General features: G+C 42.3%; 1 protein-coding gene across 1 annotated transcript in view; it reads left to right on the top strand.

Annotated features, from left to right (window-relative positions):
* ATRX (ATRX chromatin remodeler) overlaps window positions 1-21,914 on the top strand; it is a 91,731-nt gene that overhangs the window by 48,245 nt on the left and 21,572 nt on the right. Inside the window, exons 14-23 of the mRNA XM_087728192.1 lie at window positions 135-240; window positions 1,870-2,049; window positions 6,978-7,116; window positions 7,482-7,591; window positions 8,794-8,940; window positions 9,108-9,285; window positions 13,417-13,554; window positions 14,393-14,568; window positions 15,600-15,717; window positions 17,240-17,370. Of these exons, the coding sequence (XP_087584318.1) occupies window positions 135-240; window positions 1,870-2,049; window positions 6,978-7,116; window positions 7,482-7,591; window positions 8,794-8,940; window positions 9,108-9,285; window positions 13,417-13,554; window positions 14,393-14,568; window positions 15,600-15,717; window positions 17,240-17,370 (1,423 nt within the window). The remainder of the gene's footprint in view (window positions 1-134; window positions 241-1,869; window positions 2,050-6,977; window positions 7,117-7,481; window positions 7,592-8,793; window positions 8,941-9,107; window positions 9,286-13,416; window positions 13,555-14,392; window positions 14,569-15,599; window positions 15,718-17,239; window positions 17,371-21,914) is intronic.

A 21,914-nucleotide genomic window follows, 5' to 3' on the forward strand; every position in this document is an offset into this window, starting at 1 on the left:
CTTAAATAATTTAGGCTGACTTGATTAGGAATAATGTATATATAATCTTGGAGGAAAATAAGAAAAAACCCCAGTGGTCAGTACAGTTAGCCAAGAATAATCCTTTTTAGAACAGTACCCCTTCAATTTTTTAGGTCCGCCAAGAAAGCAGAATTAGAAGAAAACCAGAGGAGTTACAAACAGAAGAAAAAAAGGAGACGCATAAAAGTCCAGGAAGATTCATCTAGTGAAAACGATAAGGTAGTATCACCTGGTTAGACCAGCATTTTGTTTTTGTTTTATTTTTTGTCTTTAAATATTCATAATTTTAAAAACCTTTTACAAATACCTTCCCAGCTATACAATGAGATGTTTTTGAAAGTAATGAAACTTTCCAAACAAGTTGGATATGGCAAGTGTCAGCCTTGCAAGATAGCGCAGATAGGAAGAGTGCCGGATGAACTAAATATAAGCTCATATTAATTAATATAATCTTGCAAATCTGAAAATAACATTTCTCCCCCTTCACTTTTATTGCTCAAGAAATAGGGAGGGGTCCCTTCTGAGATGTTTCCCATACCCCTATTTTTTCTATGGGCTCGGTTGCCAGAATGTTCCCCTGGCTGTGGGACTTCCCACTTTTCTCCAAGGTCATTCCCACGTACCATTCCATCATAAGGATAGATGTTCTCGTTCAATTCCAACTGAAGTATTGTGGCCAATTCTGGTTTTGAAAAGATTCATAAAACTGGAAACAGGTTTAGAGAAGAATAACAAGGTTGATCGGGGAAGTATAAATTAAGACCCCTGAGAAAGAGCAGCAAGGAGCTTAGTTTGGAGAAAAGGTGAGTGATGGGGAGATAATGGCATTCTTTAAAAAGAGACCAAAACCTCATCTTTGTCAGCCATGTAATAGAATAAAGACATTTAGTTTTTAAGAAGGTTATTATCAGAGAGAAAAAATCCCTGATTGTGTTTTTTTAAGTGAGGATGGACTTCCCTTGACTAGATATACTCAAGGGGCAACTGAATAATTATCAGTCAGAAATCCCAAAAGTGTCCCTCCCCCCTTCCCAAGAGGCATTTAGACTTTCTGGTTTTTTCTTGAAGACGTTCCACTTCTCATCCAAGAAGCTTCAGCTCTGATTGAATGGTGGAGAATGGTGGGTCATTTAGTCAGAACTAAAGAAGCTTCTTGAATGAGGAGCAAAACATCTTCAAGCAAAAACAAAGCAACTTTGAAAAAGCAACTTTGGGACAACCATGACCTAGATGACTGAGAATCTCCATAGACATCAGTCAGGAGTGCTTAACTTTGGACACAGTGGCTAAAGGGCCCCTACCAGTTCTGAAGTTCTGTGTCCTAAACTCAGAGTAAGCTTTTATATCATAAAAAGCATCTGTAACATTCTATCCTCTGATATTAGCATTCTCATTCTCCATAGCTTTACTTTGGATTGGACAGATTATTCCAAATCACACCAAAACCCACTTCAATGTATGAAAATCATGGCAGTTTTGAAATTAAATTTAAAAATTTGCACCCATTGTTGTTCTTTTACTTTGCTCCTGCGTGTTTTATAATACAGTAAAGGGCTTTGGAAATATAGGAAATCCCAAATCCAGTTGCGATATAATGTAAAGGAAATAGAAATTAGTCCTTGAGATCTCAATATATACACATGGGAAATGCTTACTGTACTATCTCAAGGCAAGTGATACCCTCTACCGTAAGTACAAAAGTTCATGGAGTTTGGTTAGCCAGTATTAGTATTTGGAATTATTAAACAATGAAAGGCAATAACAGTAAATTGTTTATCTTGTTGAAAGAGTGTTTTATGTTTTATTTGAAATTATGATTAAGAATATATCTTTCTGGAACTTTTACAGAGCAATAGTGAAGATGACGACAATGATGATTCTAAATCTCCCGGAAAAGGCAGGAAAAAAATAAGGAGGATTATTAAAGATGATAAACTCAGAACAGAAACGCAAAATGCGTTGAAAGAAGAAGAGGAGAGAAGAAAACGGATTGCAGAAAGGGAGCGTGAAAGGGAGAAGCTCAGAGAAGTATTTACATTTTTTTAATTGGGATATACCAGGATTTTTAAACAAGTGTTGAGGAAAGGCAAAACTTGCTAAAAGTTGCTAAAAGAGAACTGTAAGAGAAATATGTTTGATAGTCAGTGCTTTGTTTTATGTAATTTTGCTGTTGAAAGCATTTTTCTTGAACATAATTGTTTTCATTGCAAAAGTACTTCAAACAAGCAAGGTGTTTGAAAATAAGATTGCTTTTCTTAAATCAACATATAACACATATATGCAGAACCCTGATTTTCTCTTATTAATGTATTCATTTAAGACTCTTGCCCTGCTTTCTTATTTTATGTTTTGCTTTTATTAGTGTAGTTTTAACAGCACTAAATTGCTTTGACTGTTGTGGTAGGAATGAACGACAAGGTCCTCATTTTGAAAAGCTCTGGTTGGATTTAGTTGAAAGCATGTGGATAATTACCCTGAGTTTAAAAGCTTTTTAAGGCTTTTTATACCATTGGATTACCTGAGGATTGCATTATATTACTCTTTTTTATCTTTTATTTTTTCAAATATAATTTTTCAAAGTCTTTTTTAAAAGTTACATTACATCACTGTTCTCAGAATTCCCCAGCCAGCATGGTTGACAGGAGAATTCTGGGAGTTGAAGTTCACACATCTTAAAATTGTCACGTTTGAAAAAAGACTATATTAGATTGAAATAACTATGCTCATATGATGCCTTTAAGATCTAATCAGGTGACAGTATATCATTTAAAGAACTAATATAAGAATCAGATAATGATAATAGTAGAGGTTTATAAACATAACCAAATTAGCAAGAATTTTTAAGTACAGGAAGTCCTTGTTTAGGGATCTTCCATGGCTACAGCAGTTATCAAAAATAAAGGAGCTTTATGAGCAATCTTTGCATTTATGACTTTCACAGGACTGTAATTCAAAAGAAGCTGAAGTAAGTTCATAAGCACAGTCCTTGTTCCAGTTAACAACCACTTCACTTTATGACTGAGTTGCTGGTCCTAATTGTCATCACTAGCAATAGCAGTTAGACTTATATACCGCCTCACTAAATGAGGATTATCTGAAAAGCTATAAAAGGTGACAGGCAGTGGTGGGATTCAAATAATTTAACAACCAATTCTCTGGCCTAATGACCAGCTGGGTAGGCAGGGCTTGGGGGGGTGTCATGTGACTGTGGGCGTGGCCAACTCAACGTCACTCACATCAATGGGCGCTCTGCCTTAGGTGTTACAATGTAATAAGAATTAACCGGAGAGGCAGTTTCTGTAATCAGGACAATGAAGATTAGGCTAGAAACAACACCAGAATATTTCCTTCCTGTCTTACAGAATTAGCCCTGTGAAGTGGAAAAAACACAAAAGGATATTTCTTCCAACAACCGGTTCTCCCAACTGCTTAGAAAGTTAACCGGTTCTCCGAAATAGGTGTGCGCTGGCTGAATCCCATCACTGGTGGCAGGGCACATTAGACTTCTGAGTTAGGCTGATAATATGCTAGTTTATTTGCTACAAGCAACAACCTTAATTGGGACTAGCAACTTTGTTGCTAAGCATTGTGTACATTGTAAAGCATCACGTGACCACTCTAGACTTACAATGTTGGTTCTGCTGCAGTTGTTAAGTGAATCACCTGTGATCATTAAGTAAGACATCACATGACCATGATTTATAATTTTACTGCCAGTTTTTCCATTGACTTTGCTTGTTGGAAGCCAGCTGTGAATTTCACAAATGTGCTACATCATAAATGTGTGCCAGTTGTGAATACTGAAGTTCACCAGTATTGGTATAGCTGTGATTCTGTTGGAATTAAATCTCCTGTCCCCAAGCATTTACTTACTTACTTACTTACTTACTTACTTACTTACTTACTTACTTACTTACTTACGTGAAATATTAAGAGATTCAGGAACAAATGTTTTTCAAGGCAAATATCCTAGGTTGACAGCTTCATGACTAAATAAAGCACCAAAATATTTAACCCATTGTTTGGGAGCATCAGATCTATAGAGGAATCTTTATTGAAAGCAGGTAAAATAAAGTGCTAGTAAAGTAGAATAAAATATGGATTAAAAATATAAGAATGAAGACGTGGCATAAAAAGGATAGTTAAAAGCTTGCTTAAAGGAAATGTCATCAGCCTCTAACCACAAGATGTTCTAGCCAACGTCCCTATGTCCAAACCACAAGGTTCAGATAAAGTTCATTAATGACATGTAGTTCATACCTGTAACAAAAGGAGAAGTAAGACCCTCATCTACTTATAAGGCTTTCCCCCCAAAATAACCAATAAGAAATGAGTTAAGTATTTCCGTGTTGCGATGCTTTTGAGAATGTATAAGAACGTGTGCTTTGATAATGAAGGTTAGGTGGGAAAGTAGTAGTTGCAGTAAAAGTGTTGAAATCCAAGCTTTGGATTCACTGGACTCGAGTTAAGCCAGCTGCTGATGAGTATTGGGAGGCAGACCAGGATGAAGCCCGCCCTCTAGTGATATGCTTAAAGAAACGTCCCCTAAAAACTGCCCTACCGGCAATGGGAATAATATACGGGACATAAGAGGCTCGTACAGCTGACAATTTGGAGGAAGAAGATGACATTCCATTTATTAGATATAAGATATATTAGAAAGTTTGAGCACCTGTCAGGAAATGGCAAGCCAAGTATTCATAGTCATAACTGCACTCTTGCTTTAGTGAATGTACTTATTTGTTGTATTGCATATTCATCCCTCAGAAATTGCCCCTCCAGAGGAAGACAGGTGCTGAGACTAAAATCATTGACTGTGAATCTTCTGATGACACTTATGTTTGAGGAACCGTGGGAATGGGTTGTTTGCAGTATAATAGTGTTTTGTTTAGCAAATAAGATTTGGTTTTATGGATTGCCCAAAGCTGATATTGCCCTTCCTCAAACTATATATAACCCCTGCCTTCTCCATGATGTGGTGATTCAGTAAGCTAAAAGAATTGTGTTAGAAGTTATGCGTGAGGGACAATTATGAGCTTTTTGTGGCTCTGGCTGTTATTGGCAAAGAGCTTGCTAAGTGATAACGTCTTGAATAGTAGTTCCCAATGTTGCGAAAATACCCGAGCAACCTCCCTTGCTCTTGAAGAAAGATCTGAGGATGTCAAAAATCCCGGAGAACAGGGTGGAATCAAGTTACAGGATGTGGAACAGGTTCACTCCCGCCAACAGCACATCATTTATGCTTGGGGACGGAACCATAAGCCAATCCCAACACCTAAAGTCATGACAAACCCTGTAAGAAAAAGGGCAGAGCATAGGGAAAACGGGCCCCTGCAACAATTGAGAAAAGGGAACTATATGTTAAGAGTGCTGGAGTTAGGTCAAAGCATAATTAATCAGACTGATCCTGACCTAGGCCAAAAATGCTGGTTGTGCTTGTCTGCAACCTCTTCATCTTACAATGCTGTTCCAGTTCAGCCAGATTTTGGGAAAAAGATCAGAGCTACGATTGACTTTGACAATGGAGGTAGATGGGGAACTAAAACGGCCCAGCTACACGGCAATCTGTATGACGCACTTAAAAGGAGTTAATGTTAATGGAAAGCCTAATCCCACATACCCTCAAGGAAGATGAAGCTTCAGATACTAGCTCCTATATTCAAATTGCACTCTTAGAAGTGGATAAAGTGATTCTGGAAGATAAGCCCTAAGATGTGTATTGCTTGCATCCTTGCTTTTTTGCTATTCTGTATCCTGCATGCTTATATTGTTAATCTAACAGGCTAGACTCAATTGTGGGTATTAATAAAGTCTAGAAGGGGGGAATAAAGTAGAATAAAATATGGATTAAAAATATAGAATGAAGATGTGTCAAAAGTCCAAACCACAAGATTCAGATAAAGTTCATTAATGACATGTAGTCCATACCTGTAACAAAAGGCGAAGTAAGACCCTCATCTACTTATAAGGCTTTCCCCCCAGAATAACTAATAAGAAATGAATTAAGTATTTCCGTGTTGCTTTTGAGAATGTATAAGAACGTGTGCTTCGATAGAAGGTTGTTCAGAACTTGCAATGCTAGCCATGGGCTAGCTTTCTGAACCTGGCTGCCAGATAAACTTTTCCTGTATCCTGAGAAGTCTAAAGCCTGTCATTTCCTGCAACATTAGGATATAAAGAATATGTTTTCTTCTTTTATAATTTGGGCAGTTAATTCTTAATTTTCTTTCTGAGCTTTTGCCCTTTTCTTAATAGAATTTTATAATTCCACACATGCTGCCTCCAGAATTGTCATTTGAGAACTTCTGGAACATGAGGCTTTATTTACCTTATAGCTTTGAAAAAAAAAATTCCTCCTGCCCATGGCACACCCTCTGTCAAACCAGGATTCTGTGCTATGCTTTGGGCAGGATGCTGAATGATGTTTAGGTTCAGCAATATCCTTCCAAAGTTAATAATATTCCATATGTTCTCAGATTTGTATCTGCAATATTCTATAGCACTTCAGTTTGAAGCTACTAAAAACAGAAATTAATAAGAAATAGATTTCTAAACTTCCAATAAGGACAGATAAATGCACAGAAGATTTTGACTGATTGCCCACTAATCAAGCATATTTTGTTATAGTTCTCTGGGGCACCTATTTTATTTTGGCTTGTCGGATTTTTGGCAACTATCTTTTTCTATCTTAAATCATAATATGTGCAAAGACTTAAATGTATTTATTTGCTATGGATGTGTTTAACAACTTCAACCATGCAGAAAGTGCAATGCAATCCCGCTGTTAATTTGAAAGGGGGAGCCCTTATCTGGGAATATGTCCCATTGAATTGCCTCGTAACCTGAAAAAAAGACCTCTGTTTGGCTGTAGCTCTCGTTATATATTTGCCTTCAGTGTAACGTGAATATTGAACATATTGAATTAAATGCACACATCCCCAAAAAAATCTTTCCAGGTAATAGAACTAGAAGATGCATCGTCGAAATGTCCAATTACAACTAAGCTGGTTTTAGATGAAGATGAAGAAACCAAAGAACCATTAGTGCAAGTTCATCAAAGCATAGTGACAAAACTTAAACCTCATCAAGTAGATGGTAAGATGGCATGACAATTTTTATTTAAAAATGCTAGACTTTGAAGATGTATGTTTTGAATCGATTGGGTTAGAGCCACTGGAGTTTTCTGTGAGGTCCTTGGTACTCTCTGAGTTTGGTGGCTTTCTTGCACACATTTCACTACTAAACTAGGATTCATCAGTGCATGGATTGTGTTACCTAGTTTGGCAATGAAACATCTGCAAGAAAACTACCAAGCTCAGAGAGCACCAAGGTCCCCAAACCTGAGCTACGAATATTGTCTTCTGTTGATTACAGTGTTCTATTATAGCTATTGCATTTCAGAGCAAAAATAAGTCCACTGTTAAATTTTAAAAGATCTTTTAAAAAACCTTTCCTCCTAGGTGTTCAGTTTATGTGGGATTGCTGTTGTGAATCTCTGAAAAAAACCAAGAAATCTTCAGGCTCTGGATGTATTCTGGCGCACTGTATGGGTTTGGGAAAGACCTTGCAGGTATGTTTAAGGATTGGTTGGTTAGGACGAACCTTGCTCCCTCCAGCTTCTTCCAGTAAAAGTGAATCATGTCTTGTGAAAACTGCTGAAACATGTCCAAGTTACCTAATGCATGTCCCTCCTGCTGTTATATATAATTCCTGGAGAGAAGAATGAATAGCTTAGGTACCTTTACTACACTTTCTTCAGGAATTCAATCTGTAGAACTGGAATTCACTTCTCAAAAGAACCCTGTGGGATAAGTTGAAAGAATCAGGTTGCTTAATTAAATTCTTGTGGGGCTTGAATTTGAACATTTGACTCTGCAGCACTGGTCAGAACATCTGTCAGTTACGTCCAAAGAGCTAGCTTCAACTACTTTTGAAAGTCATTCCTTCTGCATCAAATCCTTTCTGATTTGAAAAAATGGGGAAGGGAGTGCTTGTGATCACAGAAGGAGAGAAATAGCAGATAATAGGCACACAACAAAGATCGGGTTTCATGTCATGGTTAAGGCTTGAAGCTAGGAGGCAGGAGATTGGAAACTCTACTCCTGTTTTAGCCACAAAGCTGTCTGGGTGACCATGGGCCAGTCACTCTGTTTCAGCCCTAAGAAGTGGGCAATGGCAAACAACTTCAGAACAATTTTGCCAATAAAACCGCAGGGTTTTGTCTAGGCTGTTACCTGATATATATAGCAAATACACACACACACACACACTCACCCCCCCTTCACATATACATGCATACATATACTATGATGTATGTATGTATGTATGTATGTATGTATGTATGTATGAATGAATGAATGTATACACACACACACAGGGTTAAAAGCATTTCTAAGGAACATATATTCCCTTTCTCAGTAACTTCCTTAGGAACCAGACCTTCCTTGTTCATTCCTATACTAAAACATAGTGTATTTGAGTTAGTGTGCTGCGTACAACTTACGGTCCCTAAAAATGAGTTACTTAAGGTCAAGAAAAACAGAAAGAGGACAAAACCAGTTGGTTATTGGTTAGAAACTATAGTAAATGTTCACAGCAAATTAATGTAAGAAGAAAGTTGTTAACTGACACGAAGTACATCAAAATATTCTTTTGTGTTAAAAAATAATAATTCATGATCTGTCTCCTATTTTTTGTTTGTTTAAAAAAAAAGGAATTTTTCCCCAGGTGCAGTTTTGTTCTAATGCTGATTTTCCTGCCTTTCTTTTGAAGGTAGTTAGTTTCCTTCATACCATTTTGCTTTGCGACAAACTGGATTTCAGAACTGCCCTTGTTGTGTGTCCATTGAACACAGCCCTCAACTGGGTGAATGAATTTGAAAAATGGCAAGAAGGCCTAGAAGACGATGAGAAACTTGAGGTATTCAATGTGTACTATCGATAGGTGGAGATTATTTCTGCATCCAGGAACAGTAAATCAGTGTTTAGAAGTATGAACTTCTTGGCTTTGAGTATATGTGGAAAGCACATTCAAATTACATATTGACTTTAAAAAATAAAACTCATTTATTTGCTTGTTTTCCAAAGGTCTCTGAACTAGCAACAGTGAAACGCCCTCAAGAGAGGAGCTACATTTTGCAAAGGTGGCAGGATGAAGGAGGTGTCATGATCATAGGCTATGAAATGTATCGTAACCTTGCACAAGGGAGGAATGTGAAGAGCAGAAAACTGAAGGAAATATTTAACAAAGCATTGGTTGATCCTGGTAAGCCAAAACACTGCAGATCCTTTCTTCTGTGACAAGTAAGCAAGTCATGTAGAGAAGGCGACATTCTTGAGTAGAGAGATGCCCCATTCTATTTGCAAAGCAATGTACAGAAGAATGCGGGTTACGGCATAACCCCTCTTCAAACTGAAGAAAGAAACAGCAGTAACCAGAAAAAAACCTTTCTGTAGGAACTGATAACATGATTGATGAATGGTAAAACTGTGGTATTATACTCTCTACCTCTCTCCCCAAAAAAGAGAGAGCGAGAGGAGAGGGAGAGAGAGGGAAAAAAAGAGAAAGAAAGAAGGAAAGAAAGAAAAGAAAGGAAGAAAAAGAAAAGTAGTGTGGTAGTTGTTGTAAGTCAGAAGCTCTAGTTAATTGTTTTAGCTATTGGTCCCCAATGCAGCAGGGACTGCATTCTGGGCCCTATGCAGTTCACCTGTGCTATATTCTTGCTTCATGAGCTGCACTAGCTTCCAGTTATCGTTAAAGCACTACCTGGCACAAGGGATCTGCGAGACCACCTCTCCCTGAGGGTATCTGCTCAACCCACTAGGTTCCATCCAATGTTGTCAAATAGTAGGACCTCAGAGGAGGGCTTTCTGGCCCTTTGGAATAGGCATTGGGTAAGCACAACAGCATCCTCTGCCTGCCATTGGATAGAGAGGCACAATTGAATACCATTAGTGTACCTTTGCTCTTGGATGTTATGCCACTAAATTACTTTCCCCAACAGTTTCATGGAGATGTTAAATAGAAGTGAGAGAGGGCATTTAAGGGGCATGCAGCTGGATCTCTCTCCCCCAGCACTGATTGATGCTGGCCATAAAGGCAGGAGGGGAAGCACTGCAAAATGCTCCCTCCCGCACTTTCAACCCTCAAAGCTGGCCTGGGAGAATAGTATAGTTAATGGTATTGAATGCCATAGAGAGACCCCAGAGGGTCAGGCTGGACATAGAACCAATGCTGTCTTGACACTGTAGGTCTCTGGGAATCCTGACTGAATGGTCTAATCTATCACAGCCTCTGAAGCTGCTTGCCTGCCAGTATCTCAACAACCTTCCCTAGCAAGGCAAGAGTGGGGGATAGAATGGAAATTATCCAAAATGATTAGGTCCAGTTATGATTTCTTGAGGAAAATGTGTGTTGTTTTTCTATTGGCATGAATCCATGCGCGATTGACAACTCTTGGGACTTTACCGTCGGTTGTGTCTAGCTTCCCTAGATGCAGTTGCAATTCTCCATCTGAATTTGTAGAGGCTGCAGAGAATAAAGGCAGCTAAGCAGTTAGTTGAAGTCATCCTGCATGTCCATTTGAGGCCCTGAGCAAGGATTCTGTGCAATTTGTGAGTAAGAAAGGTGAAAATTCAGTGAGGCCTGGATGGGCTGTAGGCAAGTGGCATTCCAAGTAATTTCCCTCCCTTCCAATTCGCGATATGGAGATGATGAATCAACACCCCAATTGGAATCTCCCCTTCCAGACCCTGCCCAACCTTTTCTGGTGGAGAACCAGGCTTGGCCTTGGAGTAGCACCCAGAAGAGGTGAGGCTTCAGAATGTAACCAGGATGAAAAAAACCCCACTAAATTAACGTAATATGAAGTCCATCCAGTTACGTTGAAAACAACTAGTAGAAAGTGTGTGTGTGTGTGGGCACACATAAACTTAAGCCTTGGGGGCAGCCCTCTGATCTACTGTGAACCTTTTGTACAAGACTCATGCCTTGTGTCTTTCTGTGCTGCTTTCAGCAGTCTGTTTTCTGAGAGATCATATTTGTTGATCTGTTTGATGGCTTTATCTTTATACCGGTAATTCTTACTTAATGATCGTTTGTTCATCAAGCATTCAAAGTTATGGCGACACTACTGAACAAATAGTACTTAACGGCCCCTGATGTTTTGACCGTCCCCTTGTGATCATGTGATCAAAATTTGGGCACTTGACAGTTCACCCACACTTAGGATTGCAGGGACACTTCAGGTCCCCATACCTGTCCGTTCCCCCCCCCCCCTCCTTCATCTCTGCCCTTTTAGCCTCTCTGTCCAGCAACAAATAGTGTGAGCCTTTCTCCCAATGCTTTGGCAGTCTTCTGAGGCCTTCTGGAACCTTGGGTGATTCTCGTGATGCTTCAGGAGGCCTCTGAAGCTTTCCAAAGGCTTTCCAAAGCATCACAAGAAAGAGGCACATTTTTTGGAGAGTGTTATGAGCAGCCTGAGGAAAAAGGCCTGGAGCAGCCATTGGTTAGGCCAGGCCAGGTGCATTTGGTCAGCAGCAGGCGGAAGAGAGAGAAATCCGGGGATTGAGGAGCACATGATGGATGGTGGATGGGCTTGGTAATTGGGGGCTGGCCACTGTGTAGGGCTGGAGGTGGCACTCTGCAACAATGGGGTAAGGGGCATCCGTTTGAGACTGCTGTCATTTCTGTCTCTAGCTGAGCCTCAAGGTCACCATTGCAGAGGAATGTCACTGCAAAACGGCCTGGGGGAGGGCAGAGACAGGTAGGGAGGGGAGCTGAAGTGGAGGCAATCCCTTACCGTACTAGAGTTAGGGTGGATCCTCATTTAATGACCCAATGGCTTGAGTCAGGATGGATCCTCACTTAATGACCTGCAGGATTCGATCAACAACTGCAGCTGGTTCTGCCACGATTGCCATTGCTAAACGAGGCAGTCAAATGACATCATGCTTTACACCCACATCAGTTAACTGTAAGGTTTTAGTCCCGGCTACCGTTGTTACAAGAACTACCTATATTTACATTATTCCCTTATAAGCCTCAGTTTGTATAATTAAGTAGACTAGGCACCTGTCTTTCCCTTTTTGAAGGGTCCTTGAATGGTTCCTTTTCAAGCATTCGTAAAGTTTGCTACCCAACTTCTTCTTTAAAGAAGATTATGAAGATGCCGGATATGTAGGGAGATTTGATAACTTCCTTGTGTGCCAATATTGCTATGAATCAGTTATTATGTCATACTCAACTTTATTTCCAGTTAACAGTAGAGGGTGCTGTAATCTGGGTTTATACAAAACGTTGAAAAACTTTACTTCAGAAAACCTGTGCATATATATATATATATATATATATATATATATATATATATATATATATATATATATATATATATATATATATATATATATATATATATATATATATATATATATATATATATATATATATTTGGTGAAACATTTTCGTAAGGATGAACAGAGAATATTTTATCATGTATCAAATTTGTTTCCTGTATATGTCTAATCAAGTAGTTGTCTATGTTCTTAAATTCTAGGGAATTTAATGCTCCATGACTCTGCATTTTTGATATTTAAAATATAGAAAGTGCATTGTCCTTGATGACAAGTAAAAGAGTAGTATTGTGGGATACTTGGTGCTTTCTGAGCTTGGTTGTTTTCTTGTAGATGTTTCATTACCCAACAAAGCTACCACTGATCATGTTACCTAGTTTGGTAATGAAATGTCTGCAGGAAAACAACCAAGTTCAGAGAGCACCAAGGACCCTTCAGTTCAAACCAGAGATACACATATTATCTTACATTGGTAAAAGTGCAGTATGTTTTCCTAGTTGGGCAGTTAACTTGCCAGAGTTAGACAATAGCTTGAATTTACTTTGGAAGAGATTTAAGATCTTATGAGAATGCAGACTCAACATTGGTTTCCAGCTTTTTAAAGTGGCTGCATCATTCTCCTAAAAGTGCTGAACTGTAATTCCTTTAGTAAATTTCAAACATATGTGGCTTCTGTGCATTATGTGAATCCTCACTTCCAAAGTAAATCCAAAGTAATGGCATCGCCCTGTCTGCCTATTTTTGAGAGAATCCATGTAAGAAACCATCCAAAAGTACATCCAGTAAAAATGCTACATGTACAGAATAGATTTTTGTCATGGAAAGCCCTTTTTAAGATACCGCTCAGCATGAGGAGCAGATCAGCAGCACAGGTTGCACATGTATTTATATTGCATGGAGGGCTATGAATACTGGTTTAAAGTAAATTGTCGGGTAAACAAACTGCCCTGGCAGAAAATTTGGAGTTCTCTCCTCCATGACTTGGCATTTAATGAGCGTCCCATACTTCACAGATGTCTCTGAGATGCGCCTTCTGTAATTTCAGGCCCAGATTTTGTTATCTGTGATGAAGGACATATACTGAAAAATGAAGCTTCTGCTGTTTCTAAAGCTATGAATTCTATCAGATCCAGGAGAAGGATAATTCTTACAGGAACCCCTTTGCAAAACAATCTCATAGAATGTAAGTACATTTTAAGAGGGAGCCAAACATGTGTTTTATATCTGTCTGCAGTTTCAGTGAAAATAAAAAAAAGTTCTGCTAATACGGAATAATGTGCTCCACACATCTTTGGTTTTCTCCTCACTGCTGATCCTTAAATATATTCAGTTTGATTATTCAACAAACGTCTGCATTTATTATTGTAAATCTATGCACACTGTTTCCACACTTACTAAATACATTTTTGCTGGTGCTCTCCTTGAATTTCTTCCCTCCCTGTTATTTGTGTAATGAGGCATGACAATTTCAATACAATTGTGTTAAAAAAGAAACCTCATACAAGGATAGGACTGCAAAGCTGGGTCTTCAGGGATGGCAGCAGACATGTCTTGCATCATGTTTTTTTTAAAAAAACAGTCAGAAACCTGGTTTAGTTATTCACCAATTCTGCTGCTGCTTCTGGAAAAGAATATCTTGTATGTCAAAACATGGCATCCATGTTAGTTGACAGCAAGACTTCAGCAGGCTTTCCCTGGCAGAGTATGGCATGCTAAATGGCAGGGTGCTGGAAAGGGCTCTGCATCAGGCATTCAGCACATTACTGCACAGATTGGGAGCAAGGCTCTAGCCTGGTCCCCAATTTGAACTAATAGTCCCTTTCTTTTAACATATAGAACAGCCTGAATCTGCTTCCAAACATTTCTTTATTTTAAATATTTATAAGTTGCCTTTCTGGACCAAGGCCACCCACCTAGAGAAGGCCTCAGTGAATATATACTTGTCCATCTTTATTAAAGACTTAAAACAAGATTACCGTACTCTGCTGAAAGGAGCTAAAAGTTACATTCCCCTTCCTCAGATCACTGCATGGTTAATTTCATCAAGGAGAATTTACTTGGATCAGTTAAGGAGTTCCGAAATCGATTTATAAACCCCATCCAGAACGGCCAGTGTGCTGACTCCACTCCAGTAGATGTGAGAGTGATGAAAAAGCGGGCACATATCTTGTATGAAATGCTAGCTGGATGTGTTCAGGTGCGTGGATTTTGATTTGTTACTTTGCTCCATTGTGAAAGTTTAAAAATTCCTTACATCTGAAAATGAAACTTAGAGAGTTTTGACACTCCTGTCAACTGAAGTTGTGCCTTTCTCTTAACAAGCAATCCATTACTCCTGATTAACAAGAAAGAAAATATTTTAAAAGCTTTGATTTGCCCACAGCCACTTGATTATTTTTCTTTTATTTTAAAATGTAAACCCCACCAGGCACGGGCACTCAGGGTGGCCTGCAATTACTGCATAATATCTATGGAAGATAATTTGGGGCAGAACTTTTAATCTTTTTAGACTTGTGACCCACACTTCACCCCAAGCTGTGACATGGGAGTCTCTTAACCTTTTCATTTTTCCCCTCCTTGTTTATTTGTGTTTCTACTGTCTCCTCCCCTTTTAAAAATCTTTTGCAAAAAATGACGATAACTTAATGGTGTATGTCAGTTGTAGACAGGGAGTGTAAGGCTCATTACTATAGTTGCCTATCAGCACGATGCTGAAGTGGAGCTGTGAGCTTTTCCTTTCCTTCTCCAGTGCAGGAGAGTGTGTATTTATAGGTCCTCACCTTCATAAACTGTGATTACTCTTATCTTCAAATGTTCAATTGCCACAGACTATGCTTATAAAATTTGTGCCATAAAGCTATATTTAAAATAACCACTGGCACGATGAAGTTAATTAAACAAAAAAAAAGTATGAACATTTTGAAACTTTTCCCTATGGAATACCAAAGCCTCAGTCTCAAGTACTTCTGCCTAGCACTAGGTCTGAATCAAGCCAGTGCATCTCCCTGACCTCTGACCCAGGGTCATTCCACCGCAGAGAGAGGGTTCTATAAAGGGAAGGAGGGTGTTGAAGAATCTCATCACTTAGAATCCTAATTTTTTTTCTTTAAGCATTTTAGTTGTTCCCTGTATTTTAAATTACAAAGTTTATTGACTCACAGATGGTACTTTGATGCTCGAATGATACCATAGCACTTTTTAGCTTTCCTTTTTCTGATCTAATTGTAGAGGAAAGATTATACAGCATTGACCAAGTTCCTGCCACCAAAACACGAGTATGTCCTAGCTGTTAGAATGACTCCCATTCAGTGTAAACTATACCAGTACTACCTGGATCACTTAACAGGTAAGGATAATTCACTGCTTAATTGTAAATGAAAACAAAAAAGAACCAGAGGTTATTTCGATATGGAGTAGGCAAAGCTGAACTGCAGTGTGGGGTTAATTCTTTTTTTTTTTTTAACCTTGATGAAGATGATTAAGGATGGTTCAGGTAATCTTGTTGACTTGGTATTCAGGGAGAATGAGAATCTCCTTATATAGCTTGGTGGCACATTGGCAACTGAAGTGTTGGTTGCTGCAAAGTCTGTATGTAGCAGAACTAGAAGAGAGAACAGCCATAGAGCTGGGACATTTTCTTCCCTACAAGAGCTTAGAAAAGGGTATTTGAGAAGAGGCAGAGGTAAATTGGGCAGGGTGCAGAGAAAGGAAAGTTTTCTCCCTTTCTCCAAACCTACCTGGATCATAAAGGGACATGGTAGCTCAGTGGCTAAGATGCTGAGCTTGTCAACGAGAAAGTCGTCAATTCGGCTGTTCAAATCCCTAGCACCGTATAACGGAGTGAGCTCCCGTTACTTGTCACAGCTTTTGCCAACCTAGCAGTTCAGTTCAAAAGCATGTAAAAATGCAAGTAGAAAAATAGGGACCAGTTTTGTGGGAAGGTAACAGTGTTCCGTGTGCCTTCACCATTGAGTCATGCTGGCCACATGACCACAGAGATGTCTTTGGACAGTGCTGGCTCTTTGGCTTTGAAACGGAGATGAGCACTGCCCCTTAGCGTCGGAAATGACTAACACATATGTGCGAGGGGAACCTTTAGTTTTTACCTTACCGGGGTCATCCATTGAAGCCTATTGGGAGGAGACATTGGAACAGACCAAAAGAGCATTTCACATAGCAACACAGAATTAATTTATACAGTTCCTCTCCATAAGATATGGTGATGGACACTGGCTTCCATACTGGCTTCCCTGACTTTAAAGGGGGATTGGATAAATTCCTGTGTGACAGGTATAGTGCCAAGTATAAGTATTAGTTAAAACTTTAATTATTCAAATGTACTTACATTTTGGAAATTTTAATAGGTTTTGAATTTCCTTGACTATTTTAATTTCAGGGGACATTGAGGTTGAATGATAGAACTATACTCTTAAGAAGTTAACATTCTACAGTTGTCTGTCATTAGCATTGGATGTAAAAAGTTATTGAAATATGATTTGCAATAGACATTAAGGCCTTATGAGGAAAATATTGTGAATTTGTTTTCTAAAATGGGATTTCTAACATATTAATAAAAATGCAGTTTGCATGTGCAAATGACATATGCCTATAAATAATATAGATTGTCAAACCTGTAAAACAAGATGAATGATGATTTTTTAGCAATTTTAAGAAAGAAAAAAAATATGGTTTCAGTTGCTGGAATAATCTGATTTCTGGTAGGAGTGTTGCACTGGGAGAACCCTCTGTTACAAATTGCTAGGAAAAAGAAAGTGAATTCCTGAGGCATTGCATAAAAGTGAGTTGATTCTGCTAAACTTACAGTTCAGTCAATCTATTTCAAGTATGTAATTGAACTCTATTGTCAGGTGTCGGCAACAGCAGCGAAGGTGGAAGAGGCAAAGCTGGAGCTAAACTCTTCCAAGATTTCCAGATGTTAAGCAGAATTTGGACTCATCCTTGGTGTTTGCAGCTGGATTATATTAGCAAGGAAAATAAGGTAATCTACTTCTCTCTGTCTTTGCCTGCAGTTAGACAATTCTCCTGTATGCTGCTTGGGGAATCCAAGCATGGGTTAACTTTGTCCATTAGCCTAGAGACTGAGTTATGTAAATTGGTGACCACGCCTCCTCTGACTGGATGGGTCAGTTTTTTTAACTCAGTCCAGCCAGAAGAGACGTATACCAATTTTCTCCAGACTAATTGACAAAATTTCGGATTCATCTTGGATTCAACAAGTGGATGGATGTATTTTCGGAGTGTTATTGCAGGACGAAGGGAGAGGCGGCAGTTCGCTGCCTGCCCCGTCCTTCCGTGCCTTGCGAAGATCGGGACAGGTAATTGCAGGCTCTTGGAGCCGTTGAGTTCAAAGCTTGTGATTGCGGCTGCCGGCGCGAGGCTGATTCGCCGCCGATTCTGCTGCTCGCGGCTGGCTGTTTCCCACCGCGCTGAATTCCTGGGAGCCACCTGCCGTTCGCGGCACGGTTTGTCCAGCTTCACCTGGGAGCCACCTGCCGTTCGCGATGCGGTTTGGCCAGATTGCTTGCCCGCTGCTCGTTCCGGGAGAGCGCCGCCGCCGCCGAAGGCATCCACGTTGTGGGAAGCCTAAGAGCAGCTTGTTGGTGGAAAATCCTTTTGAATTTTGGCGCCTGAGTTGCGGTTGCCATTTTGGGATTGTTTTCCGCGCGTGCGGTTAAGGCAGCCAAGGACGGGGCGTTGCGATTCTTTGCGCCCAAAGGGCTGATGAGTCATTGGCCCTCCCACTTCCCTCACTTCGGTTCTGGCTGACCTAGTGAGAGGATCGTTCCAACACGGCTCCTGCTTGCCACGCGGCCCGCTCTCATTGCATTTATAAACCTGTGCTTCTGTCCTTTTGAGTCTTTTCGATTCTAATATTAGAATGGCTGACCAATCCACCTCAGGAGGTATTGTACAGCCCTCTACCGATGTCCAGCATTCTGCCCAGGCGGGGGTTAGCTCGAGGCCCGGCAGGGCCGCTTCTAGAGCCACCAGTCAAAGGCCCAGGGACACATCTGGAGCTCCGGATAGGGCCCATAAGAAAAAGGAGAAAGCCAAGGCAGCGACTAAGGCTACTGGGGAGGGTAGAAATTCCCCGCCCCCCACGTTATTGCCTCAGTGTATTTCACCGGCTCCAGCACCGCAGCCATGAGGGAACCAGGCCTGCTCTGCTGATCGTCCCCGCCCCTTATTTCTGATGCTGGGGTGGGGGGTTGGGGGCCCAACTCCCTCCAATGATTGCAGAGGCCCATGCAGCCTCGGCCTATGCACTGCCACATGCCGGGTCTTCTGCCACCTTTACCCCTACTGCTGCAGGCCTGAGGCCTATGGAAGGCCAGGACCAGGACCTTTCCCCAGACCTTTACCAGATGATCTCTGCAGCAATATCCAGGGGGGTGGATGCTGAACTGCTTTGTAGGAATCAGGTTCCTGGGGATGCCAGTGCCCAAGGCAGGCCTAATCTCCAGGCTCCACTAGTGGATCTTCCGGATCTCCAGGCAGGGCCTTCTTCACCTCTCCCCTCAACTTATAGCAAGGATTCGGCCTTGGTGGAGGAAGGGAAGGTGATAGATAGAGATTTCTCTGATGATGAAGGCCTGATTTTCGATCAGCCTAATTCCTCTGGGTTATTTCGCCCCGCGCTATTCAAGTCCTTGTTATATAAAGCTAAGGCCACTACCCATATGGGGGAGGGGGCTCCTAAGGACAGCACTGCTGTGGGACTAGACACTACGGAGCGCCTCTTCGCTGAACCAGTCTCACTGCAGGAGATTATTCCTTCTCCAAAACTTTTTCTAGACCTTATTCAAAAGCAATGGGACCAACTGACTGTGGTGGCCCCGCCCAGCAATGGAGACAGGAAGTTGTACACTTCCACTCCTGACCTGGAAGGTTTTTACAATTCCCAACTGTGGATCAGCCAGTGGCTGCTCTGGCTTCCCCGGCCCTAATTCCATCTGAAATTTCTGAAGGCCTAAAGGCAGAGGATCGTAAAGCTGAAACAGTCATTCGTAAGACCCATCAGGCTGCGGCCTGGGCCTTGCGCGCTGCGACTGCGGCGTCTTTCTTTAATAGAACCTCCATGCTTTGACTCAAGCAGTTGCAGTATAGACTGGCCCCTGATGAAGTGCGTCTTCACCAAGATGTTACCAAGATCATGGCAGCCCTGGAATTCTTTGCAGATGCCACCATTAATGCTGCCAAGTTCGCCTTCCGGGCTGTGGTATCCAATGTGGCATCCCGATGCCTGTTGTGGCTCCGCCTTTGGCAGGCTGATATTAAGTCTAAGTGGCGCCTGGCGTCCACGCCCTTCAAAGGCGGGGCATTATTTGGTTCTGTACTTGACCCCATCCTCATAGAGACCCGGGACAAGTGCAAGGTTCTCCCCTCCACTGGGGGGCGCGCTAATAGGAGGCATCAACCCTATAACAGACGCCAGCCATTTCGGGGTGGTGATTCTGGATTCACCGCTGCTCCCTATACTCCCCACTACAACAGGGCCTTTACCCAGCCACAGGACAGCGGCCAGGACCGCGCGGGGGCCAGGGATAGGGGTCGCCAGCAGAACCAGGCGCAATACCACAACAGGAGGCCATTTTGTGGGGCTGGTAACCGGTCCTTTCGGAGGTACCAGTGACTCCCACGGGGAAGAACCAGTGGGCGGGCGTCTCCTGGCCTTCGCTCATCAGTGGGCGGAGACCATGTCCGACGCCTGGGCCCTTCAGGTGGTGAGGCTGGGCCTCACTCTAGAGTTTCTCTCCATCCTCCCGAGACGGTTCATCAAGTGCCCTGTACCCAGGTGTTCGATGAAGTGACGTCTCATGGATGCCGAAATACAACATCTCATCTCCATCAACGCCATAGAACAGGTTCCAAAGTGTCAGGAAGGGCTAGGATTTTACTCAATCTTGTTCCTAGTGGCCAAGAATTCGGTGGGATGGCGGGCCATTCTAGATTTGAAAAGACTTAATTGGTACATCAAGTATCAGAAGTTCAAGATGCAATCCTTGAAAAGCATCTTGGCATCCATCCGCCAGGGAGACATGATGACATCAGTCGACATCAAGGAGACGTACCTCCATGTGCCCATCCACCCAGCACATCGGCAGTTTCTTCGCTTTCACTTTGCGGGCCGTCATTTTCAATACCGGGCCTTGCCCTTCGGCCTATCATCGGCCCCTCGCACTTTTACCAAGCTCCTGGCGGTTGTGGCGGCTTCGCTCGGTTCCAGTGAGGGTGAATTGTTACCTAGACGACATCTTGGTCCTGTCGCCGTCTCGGGAACAGGCCCTATGGGATCTACAGGTAACAATGGACTCACTGCGGAGGCACGGCTTCGTCCTAAACCTCCCCAAGAGTCATCTGCAGCCGACCACGTCATTGCTCCACCTAGGGACCATCATCAATTCCGTCACGTGCGAGGTTTCCCTGTCCCTGGAGAGGCGACAGAGCATCCAGCGACTGGCGGCCCAGGTGTCATCTCTGAGGCTTGTGCCCTTGGCAATGCTGTCCCAGCTACTTGGAAAGATAATTTCCTGCATCAACATCGTTCCCTGGGCCAGGTTCCATGCACGCCCGCTACAATGGTTCCTGCTCCCCTATCAGAGGGCCCGCACCAGCCATTCCCAGCTAAAGGTTCGGCTCCCGCTCAAACCTCTCATGTCCCTTCGGTGGTGGCTCCTTGAACGGGCACCCTCCTCAAAGGGTGTCCATTCACATCCTCCAAGCTCCTCAAAGGGTGCCCGTTCAAGGAGCCAGAGCGCATCCAAATTATGACTGATGCCAGCCTCTTCGGATGGGGGGACCATGCACTGAACCGAGTTGCACAGGGTCGCTGGTCGAGTCAGGAGCTGGCCAATAGCATCAATTGGTTGGCGCTCCAGGCCATCCGGCTGGCCCTGCAAGAATTCCAGGATATTGTAACTCACAACCACGTATTGGTTCTAACCGACAATGTGGCCTCCAAGGCGCATGTCAATCGCCAAGGGGGCACACACTCCAGGCCCCTGATGCTGGAGGTGGAGAAGCTGCACCATTGGGCGGAGACCAGAATGCTGTTCCTTCGGGCGGAGCACATATCGGGCGATTCCAAGATCCAGGCAGATTGGCTGAGCAGAGCCACAGTGGACCAAGCGGAGTGGCAACTCCACCCCGACCTATTCCAACAGCTCTCTCGCCGGTTCGGCCATCCCGAGGTGGACTTGTTCGCACAGCCTCACAATGCGCAACTACCACATTTCTACTCCAGGTACGTGACCCCCGGGGCGGAGAGGGTGGATGCCCTGCGTAGCCCGTGGCCGGCCAGCCTCCTTTACACCTTCCCGCCGCTACCGATCCTCCCGACGGTCATCCAGAAGATACTGACGGAGCAAGCGGAGGTCCTCTTGGTGGCCCCGATGTGGTCCCGGTGCCCCTGGTACGCCGACCTTGTGCACCTGTTGATCTCACGTCCATGGAGGATTCCGGACAACAAGATCCAGCTCAACCAGGGGGCTCTCATCCACCCGAACCCCCAGCTGCTGCAGT

Source organism: Thamnophis sirtalis, unplaced genomic scaffold (genome assembly GCF_051295495.1).
Source record: "Thamnophis sirtalis isolate CommonGarterSnake01/CBP01778 unplaced genomic scaffold, rThaSir2_p1.2 scaffold_13, whole genome shotgun sequence".
Lineage (NCBI taxonomy): Eukaryota > Metazoa > Chordata > Lepidosauria > Squamata > Natricidae > Thamnophis > Thamnophis sirtalis.